This window comes from Acanthochromis polyacanthus, chromosome 18 (genome assembly GCF_021347895.1).
Source record: "Acanthochromis polyacanthus isolate Apoly-LR-REF ecotype Palm Island chromosome 18, KAUST_Apoly_ChrSc, whole genome shotgun sequence".
Taxonomy (NCBI): Eukaryota; Metazoa; Chordata; class Actinopteri; family Pomacentridae; genus Acanthochromis; species Acanthochromis polyacanthus.
Window position 1 is genome coordinate 22642089 of NC_067130.1, and position 20871 is coordinate 22662959.

General features: G+C 40.7%; 1 protein-coding gene across 11 annotated transcripts in view; it reads right to left on the reverse strand.

Moving 5' to 3' along the window:
• LOC110969856 (endophilin-B2-like) overlaps positions 1 to 20871 on the reverse strand; it is a 67095-nt gene extending 46224 nt beyond the window's left edge. Inside the window, exons 1-6 of one of the 11 annotated variants that reach the window (XM_051938263.1) lie at positions 10228 to 10337; positions 7921 to 8028; positions 7244 to 7437; positions 6720 to 7156; positions 6047 to 6116; positions 308 to 436 (exon numbers count right to left, since the gene is read on the reverse strand). In XM_051938263.1, the coding sequence (XP_051794223.1) occupies positions 308 to 436; positions 6047 to 6116; positions 6720 to 6836 (316 nt within the window). In that variant the 5' untranslated portion in view covers positions 6837 to 7156; positions 7244 to 7437; positions 7921 to 8028; positions 10228 to 10337. Of the gene's footprint in view, positions 1 to 307; positions 437 to 6046; positions 6117 to 6719; positions 7157 to 7243; positions 8029 to 9349; positions 9362 to 10227; positions 10370 to 20594 lie in introns of those variants that run through there. The other 10 variants (XM_051938262.1, XM_051938268.1, XM_051938267.1 and 7 more) reach the window with 10 other exon arrangements.

Consider the following 20871-nt stretch of genomic DNA (forward strand, 5'->3'; position numbering starts at 1 on the left):
GAGCACCTGCCCCTCCAAAGGTCTCTGCACCACTCTGCCAAGCAGTATTTTATCCCTGTATCAAAGTGATAATGAGGTGCAGCCTGATCTCTTTAGCAACATTATATTCATTTTATCCAAATAGATGTTGTTCACATTCAAAGCAGCTTTTCAGAGCATACAGTATGAGTGATAATACATTAAAGATGTGACTAGTAAAATATTGTTGCTTCTCTAGTCCTAAAGCACTTCATGTGTACAAAGCAGACAACACACTGTAAGTCTCATTAACTGCAGCAGTATCAGTTTCAGTAGCTACTCTGCTCACCGTATGGTGTTCCTGGACCAAATTCATTGGCAGCTTCCAGCATGTACTGGCCCAGCAGCTCTGCATTGGTAGTTCTGGAAGGAAGCTTCTTGTCCAGCTTGTCATAGATGAACTCCTCAATTCGAGCACCTGGATATCAGGTGGCAAAGAGACCACTGTGAAATCATATGCAACATTCATTCATCCATTATCTATACACCATTTAGTCCTCATTAGGTTCGCAGGGGGACTGGAGCCTTTTCCAGCTGACTTTGAGTGAAGGCAGGGGTCACCCTGGACAGGTCACCAGTCTATCACAAGGCTACACATAGAGAAAACAATCACACTCACATTCATACCTAGGGACAATTTAGAATTATCAATTAACGTCAGCATGTTTTTGGACAGTAGGAGGAAACCAGAGTACCAGGAGAAAACCCACGCTACACAGATAGAACATGCAAACTCCACACAGAAAGATTGAAGGCCCAGATCTGAACCCAGGACCCTCAAAGCTGTGAAGCGACAATGCTAATCATCCGTACAACAGTTGTTGTTTTTTAAAAAAAACAACAAAAACAAACAAACTTTAAAATTCCTATATTTCATTTCAAGATATTAAAGTATGAAAAGTTTGTTTCTGGATAAACAAAAAAACACATACATTACAGTTGGCTGGTCTAATTAACAGTTAAAGGTGTTTTTTCAAAACTTATTTGGGATAGTGTTAGGGTTAGAGTTTCATTTGCAGCTAAATTTTCATACCTAAAGAATATATATCCTGGCAGTCTTGAAATTCCAGTGACTCTGAATTCTCTATGATGGAATCACAGACACATATATTTGTTTGTCACCAGAAAACATTTAGGCATTTTTGTTCTTTTCTTGATTTAATAAAGGTCTTCTGGATATATGACAAAATCTGGAAACTAAAGATATGTTGCCACACATAAAAAATTTTTTGGGGGGGTGAGGGATTTCACTTTTTTTTTTTTGAATTTCTTTACACACACACACAGACCACTGGTGTAGTCCAGGGTATACGGTGGTATACGGCGTATACCCACTTATTTTTCAGTTAGCATTGCGTATACCCACTTCTAATGCTCCCTGGTGCGCATCATTCAGTAATATCTGTGTGCCAGGTAGCCCTCTTTTCCTTAAGGATGATGAAGCCATGAACAACCCTCCTCTGCCTGTAATTGGCTGGTACATGCTACCTTCACTGATTTGATTGGTTAACTTTAGGGATGAGCCCATCAGAGGCAGAGTAGGGCGGGTCATACAGAGGAAAATTTTGCTAACACCTCTGTGGCACTCCAGTTGATTGACAGGTCTGCTTGAAAGATGCGCGGAAATGCGAGAAAGGCAGAATAAACACCTTTCAAGTGAGTGGCACGTATCGAGCGAACCTACTTTCATGGACGATATAATTCTCAGGTAAGTTTTAAGGTGGTTTCCAAATGAATCATTGTTTTAAACTACTGGCAACATGACTGCACATTTCAAGGAGAGGATATTTTGTCACCAGTGGTTAAACTGAGTGTCGGGCCGAGTCTGACTAACGTTTAGAAAGGCTAACGTTATTCTAACGTAAGTCTGAAGCTAGCTAGATTGGGATAATGTGGGAAAACCTCTAGGCTGGTAGTTGATTTTAAAGTAAGTAAAAACACAAGAATGGGGACAGGTAGTTTAAGATTCGACCTAAAACAATATTGAGGTCTAACCAGGCTATCTTATTTTGTATAGGGACAGACAACAATGAAAAGGAAGGGAGGTAAATGATTTATTTCAGTTTTGAAAGTGCAGTTTTGAGTTTATCTGATTGGTTTTGATGTGTGGAAGAGAATGAGTTGTAGGTTTTATTCATGATGAAATATGAACAAGGATGCACTGTCAACTTCATATTTGAAGTATTTTATTTAAATAAATGTTCAAAAGTAACTGAAACACCATGTTTGCCTCATGATAAATGCATGTTACATTAATCCAGTTTGCTTGTGTGACCAGTAATAACTACAAACTGCTCCTAATCAAGTCATGATAATTTTATAATAGTGGGCAAATAGAAATGACTGAATAAATTGAATAGCGTAGTCTTCTATGTCACTGTTTCTAAAACAGGGCGTTTTTCTGGACTAATTCAGTGTTTCCCCTCCCATATAGCTGACGAGGCGGGCCGCCTCGCTGGTATAGGCCACCGCCTCATTAAAATTCTGCCGACATTGCCGCCTCGCTGGTTCGCGGCAAAAAAAAAAAAAAAGTGCAGCGCAAACCCGCCGGACTGATGAGACTGTCCGCGGGGGGTGTGCGACGGAGACGGAGACGGCCCGATAGTGTATATATAATCCCCCCCCCCCCTCAACAACTTTCAGCTGAAAGTAACCCCACCACCTCACAGCCATTTCAACCCAGGGGAAACACTAATTAAAAAAAGGTGAAAATTAAGAGTATCCCCACTTCTCCAGGGACCACTACACCACTGACACAGACACACACAAGTTTGGGCTCCTATCCTCGTGGGGACTTACCATTGACTCCCATTCATATCTAACCCCTAACCCTTACCCTAACCCTAACCTTAACCATCACCAAATCAATGCCTAACCCTAAAGAAACGTTTTTGCACTTTTACATTTTTTATTAACAACAACATGGCCAAGAAAACGGTGTTGCCACCCGTGGGGACCTCATTTTAGGTCCCCACCGATATAGCAAATAGTCAGATCAAAGTCCCCACCGGTATAGCATAAACAAGTACACACACACACACACACACACACACACACACACACACACACACACACACACACACACACACACACACACACACACACACACACACACACACACACACACACACACACACACACACACACACTATGGCGTCAGAATCGATTCAAAACAATCAAAGCAACTCCCAGCAACGTGTGCGTACATGCATGATTATTATGTTACGCATGCGTGCGTGCGTGCGTGCGTTGTAACGTGCAGATTGTATTTCACGCGTAACAAGAAGCTGTCTACCTATGAAGCAGTGTGTGCACCCCTGTCTGTCACTGTTTGACAAAAACCGTTACGCGCTCACACACATGCGGTTGCAATTTCTGATTGTACACAATAGAAAGTTGATCTGCACCGTGCGCACCACTCCATGTAACATGAGCGCGTAGTGCAGTTGGCCTTTTCATTTTAGTCAGCCAGGGGAGGCAGCAGTGAGCCATACTTTGCCTGGCGGAAAAGAAGAAGACGACGAAGAGTCTCGCTGACAAGTAGAGCTTCCGACAGCTTCCGAGGCCGGCGCCCGAAGACACTAAGTGTGACAGCAGTGGTGGGACTGGTGTTGGCCCAAGGTGACTGTGAACACAGGCTGCGTTGATACTCTGCCTCATTGTGTGAGTAATATTATTAATAATAGTATAGTAATAATAGTAATATTATTCTAAAAGTGGAGTGACTGCCGTCTTGTTTCCCTCACAGCTTGTGCCTGACAGAGGACAGTGTCCAAGTGGAAGACCAGTGCTGTCGTGGAGGATCAAAACACGTTTTAAATTACTCACTTCACTTTTGCTAGCTGGGGTCTATATAGACATGTTATGCAGTTTTACTACTAGAATTAGGATAATTGAAACACAGATTTAGGTTAATTGAAACACACAGACACAAAGTTGCACAGTAACATACACACAGTTTGACTGTGAATATTGTTAATATTAATAAATTGAGACATTTATATCAAAAGATATTCCTTCAGTTTTTATTTTAATAATGGTGGACATTCTTGTCTAGTGTCAAACGTGTGCAAAACAACTACCATTGTTTTTTCCAACAGTCACTGTAGAAAACACTGTCACCTGTACTTGCTTTCATTGGCCAAACAGGAGTCACCAGAGGTGATAGAAGCCTCAGCCCTGCACTGCTCTGCCTCTTGTCTGCCACAGCATGCTGCCTGCTGACTTCCTGTTGCTTTGTATTTGAGATGCATTTTTGAGTGAGTTAATGTGGACTCTTCACTAACTGTATGTGTTTTGATGTGTTTGATAACACCTATTTTTGTTAATTATTGTTTCCATTTATTACATGTGTCCTTTGCACCATCATCATCTATGAGACAATCAGATTCAAAGCAGAAGAAATAAATGGTTAAATGGCTCTCTGTGGTCCTCGCATCTTGACAGATGTGCCAATGTAGAGGCTAATCTCTAACCCCAGCCACCTTCAGTCTTTTACAGTCACCTTGAAGGCTAGAAAATATGTAGTATGTACTGGAGAGTTACTGTATTGATGGTGTTAAGCCAATGCTAAGTAATCAATGAACAACTTACAAAGGATGTAATCAAACAAATATTTATTTAGACAGTGTCAACATGAATGCTGCTAGATGTTCTAGGCAAACAAGACAAAGATATTCAAAGTTACAAAATAAAAAAAGCCAAATAGTGTCTGCTGGAAAAATGGCAATAAAAAATGTCCCTCACAGCTTGTGTTTCCTCTCATCAGATATCTGTGCAGTAGGTATGTGCTGAACTCAAACTGTCCTGTGAGGCTTATGTTTGACCTCTTATACAGAGTTCAGTGAGGTGTAAAGGCATGTTTATCATTGTCTGGGTATGTGTGGACAGTCCTAATTTAAAGAGGAATCCTCTCAGTCAGAGAGACATGACTGTCTCTTTGCTGGTGGTTGTTCCTCTCCCTGGCTTTATTCCAGTGTTGCTTCTCTAAAGTCAAAAGACAATAATAAAAAATAACTAAGGAATGTACAATAATGTTAGATGCCCATAGAGCAGACGACAAGTCTCTCCTGGTTTAGTGTAGCGCATTCAAAGTCCACAAGGTTCTTCAGTCGTGTGGAGATGTGTGTGCTCACTGTGGCAGAGATCTTCTGGACCATAATTTTGGTGACATCCTGTCCCTGGATAGCCTCTGTTCCCTTCTCTGGGTAGAAACCGATGAATCGCCTGAAGCCAGAGTAGGCTATGTTCAGAGACTGAATGAAAAACTACATTTTGTAGTCTAAACAAGGTAGTTTTGAGTTTTTACAATTCTTAAAAGACTATAAACAATTACCTGATATATTAACCATGAAAATTAGATTACAGTAGATGTGGTACTCAGGTGGGCCATAGCAGGAGACTGGATGCAGAAGAGAGGAGGCTGGAGCACAACTGTTAGACAGTTGTGTCTTACTGCGTAATTACTCTGATGAAGACACACACTGGTGTCGAAACATTTGTCTAACTGTTGTGCACCTTTATTAAGTTTACTTCTGCACCATTTTGTGTGCTCCAGCCTCCTCTCCTCGGCATCCAGTCTCCTGATGCAATCCACCTGAGTACCACATCTCGTGTAGCCTATGTGTCCTGGGCTGTCGAGCACCATTTTAAAGTTTTGCACTGATAAGCAAGAGCACTACAGTGGCCCTGAAGTGCAAATCACAACAACAAAACAGAAAACACAACAGCAAAACAGAAAATGCAAATGCAAATCGGACAACACAACGGCAAAACAGACAGCACAACAACATTGACCAAAACGGAAGTAGGTCTGCTCGGGCGAGAGAGATATCCATAGGACCTAAATGTGTAGTTATGTATTCTTCTGGCTAAAACCATGATCCCTGTCCCTGTGGATATCTCTCTCGCCTAAGCAGTTTTGCCGTTGTGTTGTCTGATTTACCGTTGTGTTTTCTGTTTTTTTGCTGTGATTTGCACTTCAGGGCTACCGTAGAGCACCCCTCCCTAATGAAAATTACATGCTTACCAGGCAGTATCAGGCAAGGACTTGCACAAGCAGTGAGGACTGATTCAGTGTCAGCTGCGGAGGCACACATCTGTAAGGAACAAAGACATCCATATTATAATTAAATATAATAAGGACCCCCTTGAAAATGGGATGGCACATCTCACGGGACTATCCTTTGAAAATAAAGTCACTTTTTTAAAAGGTGAAAAATAAACAAGAATCAAGAAACAATGAGAAAGAATAACCTGGAGATAAACTAAGTTGCTTTTTGAAATATCCTCAGTCACTGTGAATAAACAGATATGGCATTCAATATATAGAAAAAGACTGTAAGCTTGCATGTGAGGAAGGAGCAGCCCTGTAAGCTTCTCTCTGAAGGGTGTCATGAGCAGCTCAACAATGAGAAGAGCCATCTCTGCATCTTCACTAGTGGAGAGGACATTATTGTAACCTGGCAAAAGTGTTACTTAACCTTTAGTTACCAGCGGCCTGACCAAAAAGTTTGAAAAACAATTTTATTTTATTACAATTTTAAAAAAGCAAAAATAGTTGGCTTCTTCTCCGGGCACCCCGGCTTCCTCCCACAGTCCAAAAATATGCTGAGGTTAATTGATCACTCTAAATTGTCCGTAGGTGTGAATGTGTGTGTGATTGTCTGTCTGTATATGTAGCCCTGGGACAGACTGGCGACCTGTTCAGGGTGTCCCTTGCCTTCGCTCGAGTCAGCTGGGATAGGCTTCAGCACCCTCCGCGACCCTAGTGAGGATAAAGTGGTATAGAAAATGGATGGATGGATAGTTGGCTTCATTGTAAAGACAAATTGATCCGAGACAAACTGGATTTTTACAACATTTCAGACGTCATCTCCCAGAAGACATAAGGTGCAATAGTGCTTGGGGTTCACTTAACTAGTCTCAGAACCCATCACAGGGGAATGGAGCAGATTACATGCTCCACTCCGATGGTAACCATCAACACAAATCACACAATAAATCATGATATGACCACCAGAAAGGAAAATGCAAAAATAAACAAAATACATTCATTTTTATGATGCCACTCACCGTGCTACCAGGCACAATTGATAAACTGACTCCGACCTGAGACCTCAGTCCTGCAACCGGCATCCTATTGTGCAATCAAAAGAAATCACACAACATTAACAACACGAAAACAAATAAAGAAAAACAAAAGAGTTAACATCCATCACAATACCTGCTCCAGGCTATATCATGAACACTCAGTCCTCCTCGGTATCACTGGCCTTGACCACATATCTGACATCCTGGTGACCGTGAGGGAATAATTTTGTTCTGCCCTGTGTCGCAGGTTGTTATGCCGTGGTTGCACACCTGACCGGTCACAGCGTTCCATCTGGCTACATTATGGCTCTTCCACATTCCTCCATCCTGAGTTCCAAGATCCAAAGCACGTTTATGTCTGTCAGTCACTCAAAATTAACATGAATGTACACCTGGATGAAAAGAAAACATTGTTAGTGCAACAACCTATGATTATTGTTAGAGATACTCTATGTTCTGGCTCAATCACATGATCTTTATTTACGCAGCTGATGGTCCCGTTGTGCTAATGAAACTATCGGCAGTTGAGAAGTTAGGCTAAGTTACATAGTAATAATAAGTTATAATAAGTATAATAATAAGTTACAAGACCCATAAGAATTGTTGTGAAAGTTATTCAAATTTTTATTAGCCTCACTGACAAACTGACACTGTCCTCGAGTCTCATCTAAGCAAAGCTAAAGCTATTGATATGAATAACTGCGATCGATATTTTCACATTCTGATTATTTTTCGTTATTCCCAGGAAATAAAAGGGGTACAGGCTTGTTTAAAACTGAAAATAAGTTGGGTACAAAGACAAATGCTTACCTGACATTAAAAAACGTTGCAGCCTGACTGACTCAGTGGTCAACAGGTGTTATGCCGAGAAGTGCCTGCCTGCTAAGACCTGCATGACCGTCATGGGAACGTGCACAACTAAAAAATAAATAAATGAATTATGGAATAATAATAAACGTCAGAAGAACTGCAGCCGAGTGGCTCGGGGCCGTGAAGCCTGAGAACCTAATTCAAATAATAATAATAATAATAATAAAAACAGGGTAAATTTATCCCCGTGTTTTGGAACAATAGCGCCATCAGCTGGATGAAAATGGAACACCGAACTACTCGACACGCTCATGTTACGCGAAGTGGTGCGCACAGTGCAGATCAACTTTCTATTGTGTACAATCACAAATTGCGACCGCGCGTGTGTGTGTGAGCGCGTAACAGTATTTGTCAAACAGTGACAGACAGGCGTGCATGCGCTGCTTCATAGGTACACAGCTTCTTGTTACGTCATTTCCGCGTACGTGTGAGCGCGTGACTGAAATGTTCTATTATCTTCATGTGAGCATTAATGTGTGCGTTTGTAAAAAAAACGCATGAATGTTACGCGTGGCCGCTCCGCGTCGTGTGATTGCCGGCATGCAGCAATGATCACACGTGAACGTGTGCGTGAACGGGAGGCCATTATAAGTCAATGGGGAAACTACATTACGCGTCAGGCGCGGTTGCTGCACAGGCGTCAAAGCACATGAGTGTGACACGTTCAGTTGATAGCTGCGCACGCTTTTTGAAACGATTCTGACGCCACACACACGCACACACACACACACACTCATGTGAAATAATGCACGAATGTCTAAGTACTAACCTATTATTTCTGTGTACAGCACTTTGACGAAAAGTGCTTTATAAAGTTATTATTAGTATGGGTTTGGGTCCCTCCAAAGATACAACGGTCAATTAATCTATGAATTTTTTTGCTCCTTTTTGGCTTTTTGGTTCATTATTTATGATTCAATCTCTTCTGGCCTCATTTAGTAGTTATCTAAATGAAACCATGAGAAATATTCTGACTTCTATGGTGAAATTTTTAATAAGACGAGACACTGTCTTGGGGAATCACAAGCCAAATAGATTTGGAGCCACTATTCTGTTTTGGCCTGTAGTTTTGGCCTGTGGTGTACTGTAGTTTACAGGCTTAACTTGAATATTAACTGGTAATTTCACCTGCCACAGTCCCTGAAGATAGCACTGGCTATTCAATCAAACAAGTGCTGGCAGGTGTCATCCTGGAGACTCTCATTAGCAATTCAACACAACACAGTTTCTTGCTAGTCCATACATTGTACAGCAGACTGCACCTGAATCTCTAAAGTAAAATAGGGCTATATTGTAGGAATGTATATGCTACACTGAGTTCACATAGCCTCTCTCACACAGAACTCTATGAAATGAGGTAAAGACTTACCAGTGTGATCAACTGAAGCATGGAGGGTTTAAAAATATACAGGAAGAGGGTTAAACATCACTACCAGGATGAACTGAAGTTTATGTAGAGTTGAGAACTATGAAAGGTGCATTTCCACAAAAGGCTCTAGAAATCCAAAGGAATTAAACTTCAGGACAACTGCAGAGATTAGACTTGACTAGAGTGAAGTAAACTAAGTGAAACGATCTCATATTCTCCCTGAATGCTGTCCTCTGCCCAAACTGAACAGAAAAACTTTGCCTTGTCAGTCCATCATTGAATAAAATCTCTTGGTCTCCTCCAGTCTGACTACTCTCTGCTGCAACTACAAGGAAAGCAACCTACTTGCACATGTGAGTTTTCAGAAATACATTGTGTTTAATGATGTAGTGAAAACACCAGTGCACTTGACCAATCACTGATGTTTAATTCTGTAAACCTCAGCCCAAAAGATCCTCAACTCTTTGAATGTACTACCTCAACAGCACACATGTAAAAATGGACTTCCTCAAAGATTCTTGTTAAATAGGAGACATTTCTATGGTGAAAATGCACCTTAAGTTATACTCAAAGTTGACTGGTAATAAAATTGAGTTGCTGAACAGGGGGGTGACAAAATACCACAAATACAGCTAAATGGAAAAAGTGGCATGTTGAAAGTCAATTCAAGCTTCCACAAAGAAAGCAGCTTCTGACCAAATATATACAGATGTGTTCTCAAAAAAAATTCATAATGACACGTTTTGCCTGCTGAATAACTGAAATAAAAACATGTTTCACTCTGCATGTATGATGGGTTTTCAAACAGAGCAATGACTTGAGCTGTGAGATGTAACTTCCATTTGAAAGATTTTTTTTTGATTGGGAGATGGACTTACTTGGATTGGGCTGCAACAGCACCTCCGTTTGTCTTAAGATCTTTTCTGTCCAGTTCTTGGTGCCATCGGCCCGAGTGATCAGGTTCTCCAAGTGAGGATCCAATTCTGTCTTCTCAGCCTGACCCAGCTTCTCCTCTGTGAACTAAGTGACAGGACATCAAGACTTGAATGTTCACCAAAAGATATAACAACGTCTACAGTAACTACTGGTTAGACTGCTATTGTAGTTTGGCTTTGATATTCATGGTTCCCAGAGCATGATGCCTCATGAATCTGGTGATCCCCTGATTTTTCCAGTTGCAGCACCATAATGTCTTGACTTTTGAATGAAATGTCTCAAAAACTAATGGATTGCCATGACATTTCCACAGCAACAAGATCAAAACTGGCCAATTCACTCCAAGTGTAATGGTATAAGCTGATTCTACAGTGGTATTTCGCTGTACTTAGATGGTATGTCAGGTGTATTTTATTGAAACCGTCACATCAGTACCACCTAAGATATGTATATTTTTTGCCAATCATGCAAAAAAAATCTATATTTTTCCCTTCTATGAAACTATTCTGATCCCGTCTGTAGTTTCATGCTTTTGAAACATTTGATTGTAAAGCAATTTCACACTGCTAATGCAGCGCTTACTTATATATAGAGTTTTTCAAAAAGAATGAATCGATTTCATTACGCAACATTTTAATAAGGAAAAGCAATAGAAAACTCCAGTCAAGTCACAAGTATTCTACTCACAAGCAGCTTTTATTTGATGTTTAAGGTCAGCGAATGACATCGAATAACAGCAGCAATCAACTCAGTGGATCATGATATGCTGATACGTGTCTGGGGAGGAATTCTCTTATCGCATTGATGTTGCCCGAGCTGCAGGTGGTGGCCACATTGAACACTTTAAAGACAGGAAATAAAAGTTGACTGTGAGTATAATACTTCTGACTTGGCAGGAGTTTTCTATTGCTTTTCCTTATTAAAATATTGCATAATGAAATTGGTCCATTCTTTTTGAATAACCCTGTACATGTAAAAATGTGTATCTACTCAGTTAAGTGGGCCAGTCCTCAATTGGTTGACAAAACAGCCTTGATAAATGACTGGGATAATGTTAGCAAAAGGTAACTCAAATACAAGCAGCCACTGTATTAACAAGCACAGTATACAACAGACACACATGTAACTTGGATCATTATAATGCTGGAATATTTCTAAGCTTCTACAGACTGGGAGTCATCATGTCAGTCAACATTTTGGTATAGCTACATACCCTAATAAAGCATCTACAAATGCCATGTCCCCATCTTTGCTCCCCATCCTCTTCGTAGTTGATCGCAAATTTCTTTCTGTATCCTTTTGCTTATTCATCTTACAATAAAATAATTCAGTTTATCTGGCAACTCTTTTCCAAATGATGCTGACATGGAGATAGACACAGCACAGAAGTTCAAAACTAATAAAGGTCTATTGTTCCAGGCCCTTTCACAAACCCATTTTTGCACTTATGCTAATGTGAAATCAGTGGTGCGAACATTTGTTTTTGCATTGAGTTTCTACTTTGGGGCGTGCACTTCAATATAGAAGGTCATTTCAAAACGTTCTCACCCTCACACAAGGGGCAGAACTCTTATTTTGGGCCATAACTGTATACTATAAAGCCTTTATCAATGTCCACAAAACTCAAATGTCTGAAGCCAAGAAAGCTCCAAGCTGCAGCTCCAGGATTATGCATCTATCGCGAAGGCAAAGGGTGGCAGAAGCAGCGAAATGTAGCTTTTTGTAGCATTTTGATTGTTCATAAGAAGAAATACTCCACGTGTTTCAATTCTGCTGTATACTGTAAAAAAGGGGCCTAAAATTTACATATTGTGTATTAATAATAATAACACTAATAATAATACTTTGCAGGAAATTATTTGTAATAGCAGCATTTTAAAACAAACACCAACATTAAGAGTCATCAGTGTGACCATATGCATAGTATATGTTAGAAAAATTGCAAAAGTTAAAAACATATGCTCACCATATGACTCATAATTTAAAATATTAATGTGAATTAATGTGAATTGAAAAGTCTGATTGCAGCAGGTAGGAAGGACTTCCTGTTGCGCTCAGACCTGCACTGAGGGGGGAGGAGTCTGTGGCTGAAGGTGTTCTCCCTAAACACCTCCAGATTGTGTAGTGGGTGAGAAGCATTGCTCATAACGGAGTTCAGTTTTCTGAGCATTCTCACCCAGCCACATGTTTGACTGATTCCAGCTCAACACCAGCTTTGGAGTTCACTTTCTTGATCAGTTTATTCAGGCGGTTTCTGTCCCTGGAGCCCCAACACACAACCCCAAAGAAGAAAGCACTGGCCACTACAGTCTGGGAAAATGTACATAAAAGAGGCCTGCTGATGTTTAAAGACCTTAACCTTCACAGGAAGTAAAGTCTGCCCTTCTTGTACACTACCTCCATGTGTCTGGACCAGTCTAGCTTGTCATCCAGTTACACTCCCAGGTATCTATAACTGAAGACAACCTCTACCTCTGTGCCAAGAAAGGGTGACTGGTGCCGGTGTGGACTTCTTTCTCCTGAAGTCAATCAGCATTTTTTTTGGTTTTAGAGGAAGTTAGATTTAATTTAAATTTGTTAAACTAGGCACTACTAATGTGACAGCCAATGATGAGCTGCTCCTGCCTTGTGAAATTGGTGTGTGTCTTTTACATACAAGTAGTTTAACATCTGAGAGCAGCAGCATACCTTTGTACAATAGACACCTACACCAAGTGTAGCATATCATCAGCTACAGACTAAATCATCTGAACAATAACGGTGTCTGGACCTTAGTTGACAGCATCATTTAGTGCAAAGACAGTGTTAAAAACCTTGGCGTGACCTTTGATCAGTCTCTTACATTTGTCTCATACATAGGAGAGGTGACAAAAATAGCGTTCTTCCACCTTAGGAGGATTGCTTAGATTCGCTCTCTTGTCTTTTAAGGATGTCAAGGTTCTTATCCATTCTTTTGTGATTTCTAGATTGGATTATTGTACTGCTCTCCTGTCTGGCTTGCCAAAGAAGAGCTTTCATAGTTTACAGATGGTTCAGAATGCAGCAACCTGCATTCTGACTGGAATAAAGAAATATGACCACATCTCACCAGTGCTAATCTTACTCCACTGGCTCCCAGTTCATGTTAGAGCTAATTTTAAGATACTTCTATTAACATATAAAGCTGCAAATGACATTGGGTCATCATATTTAAAGGAGCTGGTAGTCCCATATGAACCAGCAAGGTCCTTGTGCTCCCAGGAGACAGGTCTGCTGACTGTGGCTAGAGGAAAAAAGAAGACAGACGGTGCGCTGGCTTTCCATTTCCGTGCACCGTCTATATGGAACGCTCTTTCGTCTGACATTACGTAAGCTTGCTCAGTAAAGCCGGTGTTTAAAGCAAAGCTAAAGACCCACTTGTTCTCTGCTGCATATGAAGCATAACTTGTGAGGTACTGTGTCTTTTTAGATTGTTTTATCAGTTTTATTAGGGTCCGAGCACCGAGGGTGCGAAGGACAGGCGGTGCCAGGGCACCGACTGTCCAAGGCACCAGCGGTGCCAAGGACCCTATTGAAACCCTAGGGTTTATTATTATTATTATTATTTTTTTTTTTTTTTTTTTTCTCCCGTAAAGTAAATTGGCTTTTTGGCGGCCTTATCATACTCCAAAACGCGTGAAATTTGGCATGCACATCAGGACTGGCGAAAAATTTGATATTTTATGGGAGTTGCGCATGTGCGTGGCAAAATGGCTCTATAGCGCCACCTGCAAACTTGAAAAAGTAGTCATTAGGCCAACTGCCACAATGTTTCATGTACAGCTACAATATTTGGTGGGCATATGCAGAACATCTGGACACACCAAAAAGTCAATTACAGCCACGCCCTAAACCCAACAGGAAGTCGACCATCTTCAATTTGCTGTAAATTTTTCAAACTTAATCGCTCCTCGGGAAATGACTTGCCTTTTTGGCGGCCTTATCATGAACCAAAACGCGTGAAATTTGGTGTGCACATCAGGACTGGCGAAAAATTTGATATTTTATGGGAGTTGCGCATATGTGTGGAAAAATGGCTCTATAGCGCCACCTGCAAAATTGAAAAAGTGGTCATTAGGCCAACTTCCACAATGTTTTATTTACAGCTACAATATTTGGTGGGCATATGCACCACATCAGGACACACCAAAAAGTCAATCACAGCCACACCCTAAACCCAACAGGAAGTCGGCCATCTTGAATTTGCTGTACATTTGTCAAAATTTATAGCTCCTTGTGGATAAGTCTGAGAGAACTGAAATTTGGCCAGTACATGCACCAGACCTTTCTGATGAAAAGTTATCAAAAACTCAACCAGAAGCCAAAAGGTGTGGCCATGGCGGAGCCTCAAACAACTGATCCTTCGCCATGAAACAGGAATTGGTGTCTAATTCTTCTCAACATGCTCCAATCTGCCTGAAACTTTACATGTATGATGACAGTCCTGTCCTGATGTCATCCACATAGGGATATTCATTGACAGTCATAGCGCCACCTTGTGGTTTCAGGAAATAGACATCTTTTACACTTTCATGCCCTATTGTTACCCGGTTGATCATATTCACTTCAAATGCAGTGACAACAGCCTAAACACATTGATGATGCATCCCAGTGAAAATGGTGACTTGTCATCAAAGGGCGTGTCTGTGGCGGCCAAACCAATTTCGATGTTTCGCCATGAAAATTTAACGATTCATATCTCAGCTGAACAACATCCTATCTGCCTCAGACTTCACATGCTGGATACCAGGTCCAGTCTGAACACATCCACACTCATAAATTTTGAAAAAGTCATAGCGCCACCTGTTGGTAATAGTAAGTTTAAGGCCTTATATTTTCAGGTACAATGGCCCCAAACTTGGTGATATCATGCTGGAAATTGGTCAGTCGAGTCTTCACCTCTTGACAATCACACACTGTGAAGGGTGTGACATTTCATGCAACGCTGTTGCCGTAGCAACCAAATATCGCCATGAAAAACAAAGCCCTTTCTGACAGGTTAGGAATACTCCAATGCTCACAAAAATTACCACACACATCACCATTGACCCAAGGAACAACACTGTATGCATCTCGGCACTGCACATGCTATAGCGCCCCCTACAGTATTTTTAACAAACAGCCCCCCCAGCACGTTTCACCTACATCCATGAAATTTGGGAGGCTTATAGAGCACATCAGGACGCACAAAAAAGCCTCTTGGAGCCATGTCCTAAACCCAACAGGAAGTCGGCCATCTTGGATTAATTGTGAGATTTTTGATGATTTTTCTCATTTTTGAGAGTTAATACCTCCTTGGGGATAATTCCAGGAGACCTGAAATTTTGTCAGTCCACACAGCAGGACTTGGTGATGAAAAGTTATCAAAAGTTTAACCAGAAGCCAAATGGCGTGGCCATGGCGACCATTAGAGTTTTGATGCTTCGCCATGAAACAACAACTGCTGTATAACTCTCCTCTGCATGATCCAATCTGCCTCAAACTTTCCATGTGTGATCACAATCCAATCCTGATCACATCTACAGGCCAACAGACACTCTCAGTTGCAGCGCCACCTGTTGGAGGGACAATAAATGCTGTATAACTGGCCTCTACATGATCAAATCAGCCTGAAACTTTTCATGAGTGATCAGAGTCCAGCCCTCATCACATCCACTGTTTGAAATACACTCTGAGTTACAGCGCCACCTGGTGGTGGATGGGCAGGAAATGCTGTATAACTAGTCTGAACATGCTCCAATCTGGCTGAAATTTTACGTGTGATTAAACTCTGGTCCAGATGTGATTCAGAGGCCGACACACACTCTCAGTCACAGTGCCACCTGGTGAACGTGCATGGATTCGCCGACCAGCGTGGATGCGAGGACCCGTCCATCGCTGCTTGCAGCTTTAATTGTTCTTATTGTGTCTTCTCATGGCATTTCCATCATTATTAGTCCTGACTAGCCAACATTAGATTACTAACATGTTAAAGAAAGATGTGAGCACAAACATTACAATAGCAATCCAAAACATTATGACCTGCCTTATATGCTGTTTGTCCTTCAAGAGCCACCCAACAGCTTTGACTTCCTCGAGTTTGGACTCTAAAAGACTCCTTATATCACTCTGTGGTATCTGACCTGCTCACAGCATAGCCGCTGAATAAATGGCCAAAATGTCAGTAACAATGCATAGTAGCTATGAAAGCTATATCTGATATGCACAAATATTATCATTGTCAGACTAATCCTCATGTGCCAAATCCATCTACAGTCGAGCCCTATAACACTAGCCTTTCTTTATGTGAATTTTACCAGAATTATCTTATTCTGTACCAATAGCAATTAACTTTAATAAAATAAAGCATCAGTTCAGAACTAACAAATACATTCCCATTAACTGCAACATTTAAATATGCTCTGTGCAATAAGTTATGAGACTGTCCACTGCTTCTGATTTACAACGGAGGCCAAGAAATACCATCTGTGAAATCAGGCACGGCTATTGGACTTCAATTTTCTTCACTGGTTGCCAGATTTGACTGACAGACGTCAGCAGCCAGCTGGACTTCAAGACAGACAAGTGACTAAGTAGTCCACTATCACTGACATACAACAGCAGGCAGAGGCTCTGACTGACAGAAGCTTTATGGAAGAGATCAAATAACTTTTAGAAGTTCTTTAAGTGATATAATTCTGAAGGGAATGTAGGAGGACGTGGTCGATACAGGACTGGATTAGAAGATTTCTACTAGTTATTTAGGATAAGGAGTAACCAATAAATATAATAACTGGAGAATATCTAATATCTGATTATTATATTTATATTGTTATTATTATCATTATTATGATTACTCTGTCAAGGAACACAGCAGAGTTATGTGACAATCACTGCTGGTTTGTCTGATTGTTAGCAACATTACTCAAAGACAGATTTGAAAGAAATTTTCAGGGAAGGACAGAACTGACACAAGGATCAAGTGATTAGATTTTGGCAGTGATGCATGATCATAAATGATTGATCCAGATTATGATCATAATGATCATAATCTGGATCCATGGATTTGTTAAATATTTCTGTATCATTGCCAGATAGCGGCACGGAGTCACTGTAACTATGAAAGCAAGTGAACACTACATGAGATACCTGCTAACGATCACATGATTGCGATCCTTCTACAAATCCATCGCTACGGACTTATAAAGACTTATCTGTCCGAAATGATACAAGGAACAATTGATTAAATTGTGGGGGTGTTTCCAAGTCCCATCAATTCCTGCCGCCTGCAACATATTTAGATCACACGATTTGGTATCCATACATAAAGTACACGTGCATAACACACGCCTGTGCTCATCACAAGGTCATTTTGTTTGTGGGTACATTTATATTAAATGGCTACATTCTATGTTGCTGTGAGTTTTGATGATCAATAACTAAGAAGTATGCTGCATTACTGACAATGTCATATGGAGGAATGAACAGTCTTGGTGGAGTAATGCGCTCTCTCAGGGTTTTTTTTTTTGTTATCATCATTATTATTGTTATTATTATTATTATTATGAACAAAAATCTCCTTTGGAAAAAAAACAAGATGTCCGCATATGTGGATGCCAGATCTTAGGAGGCTATGAGCACTCTGTCAGTCTAAGAATGTGATAAATGATCTTACATCAGTTTGGTTATATGCACTGCTAAGTCACAATGTCAAATAAGGGCCTTATTGCACGTCCTGCACTCTAGGAGCCTTGTGTCAACATGTACACTTTGCAGTACTAGCAGGCATGGTCAGAAGGCTGCTCTGTTGCACCTGGAAGCTCTAAGTGTACTGGAGTATACATATACAGCACCACTGCATTCAGGTGAGACATTAAACCACAGCTGTTTACACTGGTCTTTAAAGGCAACAGGAGCTATACATAAACTCTGTCTGAAGTCCTTGATAACATTTCTTGCTGGGAAGTTTGTCACAAAGACCACCAAGAGACACAAAATGATTCAAGACAATCAGAAAATGAGTGAGACGCATTACAGTGATAAAGAAAGTCAAAATGACGAGAAAGGGATGGAAAATGAATGCTAATAGATGCGAAGCATCTACAAAGAGACACAAAATAATCACAAGAAGAGGTAAACAAATACAAAAACAATTACAGTGACACAATACAACAACAATAAAGAAAGAAACAACAGCAAAAAGAGGCAAAACAAGACAGAAATGTTGAAAACTGTTAGATGCAAAACAACAGAGATCCATGTTGTGTGTATCCCCTTTTGTCTCCTGTCTTACTGCTATTCAGGCAGAGGACAGATGCTATTACTTTACAATACAACCATAAACAAGGTAAAGAGTGTAGGAGGACAGGAGTCTGGAGCTAAATTTTGTCCCAGCGCCCCCAACCAGCTGTATCCACCTCTGGATCACGTATGGAGAATGTAGATGTATAAAAATAGTAAATAGGGTTAATATGCTGAGCTGCCTGCATTACTGGATCCATTCCAGAAGTACTTCTGTGCAGAACTGTTGTTTTTGTTGCCCTCTGAAAATCACCTTCCTCTGCAGTTACTGGTTTCCTGTGTTTCCCACAATGCCTTTGGACAATCTCCAGAATCACAGACCCATTGTAAGAACTCCATAAAGAAATGTTCTAATTAAAATCTTTTTTAAGAACTTGGCTGAAGTTTATCATATATTGTTTTATATACAGTACCAGTCAAAAGTTTGGACACACCTTCTCATTTAATGTTTTTTCTTTATTTTCATAAGTAAACAAGTCAAAACATGTTTCATATTTTAGATTCTTCAAAATAGCCACAATTTGCTTTGATTACCACTTTGTACACTCTTGGCACTCTCTCCATGAGCTTCATGAGGTAGTCATCTGAAATGGTTTTCACTTCACAGGTGTTCCTTGTCAAGGTTAATTTGTGGAATTTCTTGCCTTTTTAATGGGGTTGGTACCATCAGTTCTGTTGTGCAGAAGTCTGGTTGGTACACAGCCCTATTGGACAACTGTTAGAATCCATAGTATGTCAAGAACCAGTTAAGTAAAGAGAAATGACAATCTGCATTACTTACTTACATTATTTACATTAATTACATTTCAAGTGGCCCTGCGACAGACTGGCGACCTGTCCAGGGTGTCCCCTGCCTTCACCTGAGTCAGCTGAGACAGGCTCCAGCACCCCCCGTGACCCTAATGAGGATAGCAGTGTATAGAGAATGGATGGATGGATGGACATTTCAGGTGACGACCTCATGAAGTTCATCCATAGAATGCCAAGAGTGTGCAAAGCAGTAATCAAAGCAAAGGGTGGCTAATTTGAAGAATCTAAACTATAAAACATATTTGGACTTATTTCACACTTTTTGTTAACTTCATAATTCCATATGTGTTCATTCATAGTTTTGATGCCCTCAGTGAGAATCTACAATGTAAATCATCATGAAAATAAAGAAAAAAAAACATTAAATGAGAATGTGTGTCCAAACTTTTGACTAATAGTGTACATATTTACATTTTATTCTTATTCATTATGTTTTTCCATATTGTTAAATTGTTCTTGTGTGGTTTACATTGTTCTAGTTATTGTTTACATTGTTCTGATTGTTCTACAATTTTGCATTCACAAAATTTGACAGTAAAGTTGTTTTGCATGGAAGTTATCTGTAGTCTATGTAGTTTTTATTGTGCCACAAAGTTTTCTAAGGTAAGGGAAAATTCAAAATAGTGATCTCACTGTCAAAGCATGGGGATATGGCGCCCCTTATGGAATGTTTACAATGAAAACACAAGCCAAATGAAATTATAATCAATATTTCAGAAAAATTCCCACTGATTGTATATATTGGTGGGATGTGTAAGTTTGAATTATTCTGATCTGTATTGTATCTTAAAACTGCTACCAGTGATTGTTTCCCAGATAAAAATGAGTTGCCCCTGGTTGACATCTTAAAAAAAAAAAAAAAAAAGTGTAACCAGGAGCCAGTGCTCTCCTCCCTGCTGGGACTGAAACGGAGCAGCCTGCTGGGTCACATGGCTGAATAACTCGATCACAGCCATCAATAATGAATTGACAAACCTTCATCGGCTTACAGCGCTCTTCAGAACAAGCCCCCTGAATCTCCTATATTCACAGAAGCATCAGCTGCGTTGTGTGTGTTGGATAAATCGAGCTTCGTGGCCCACAGCTAGGCTATCTCCCATCCATGCAGGAAGCGGTTACAAGTGACGGTAAATCCATTCCATATTACCGGAGCCTGTTCCGTTTTGCTGAACGGACGTTCGGTAAATGACTCGACTCTTACCTGCACAGCTCGGGTGAAGAAGACCCCGGCATCAGAAGCTAGTTTTTTGACGTTGAAGTCCATGGCTGGGTGCTGATCTGACCATACAGGCAGGGCTTGTTTGTTTCCCGCAGAGGGAATCCTCCGGATCAGCTGAAGATGATGTAGCAGCAGACGCAGGAGCCCTAATCCGCTCCGTGAACAATCGGTGCTCTGCTCTCCGCCCTGCGTTTAAAGAGACACAGCAGCCGCAAGTCACGACAACCTCCTGCAGCGTGTACTGTACCACACATGACCT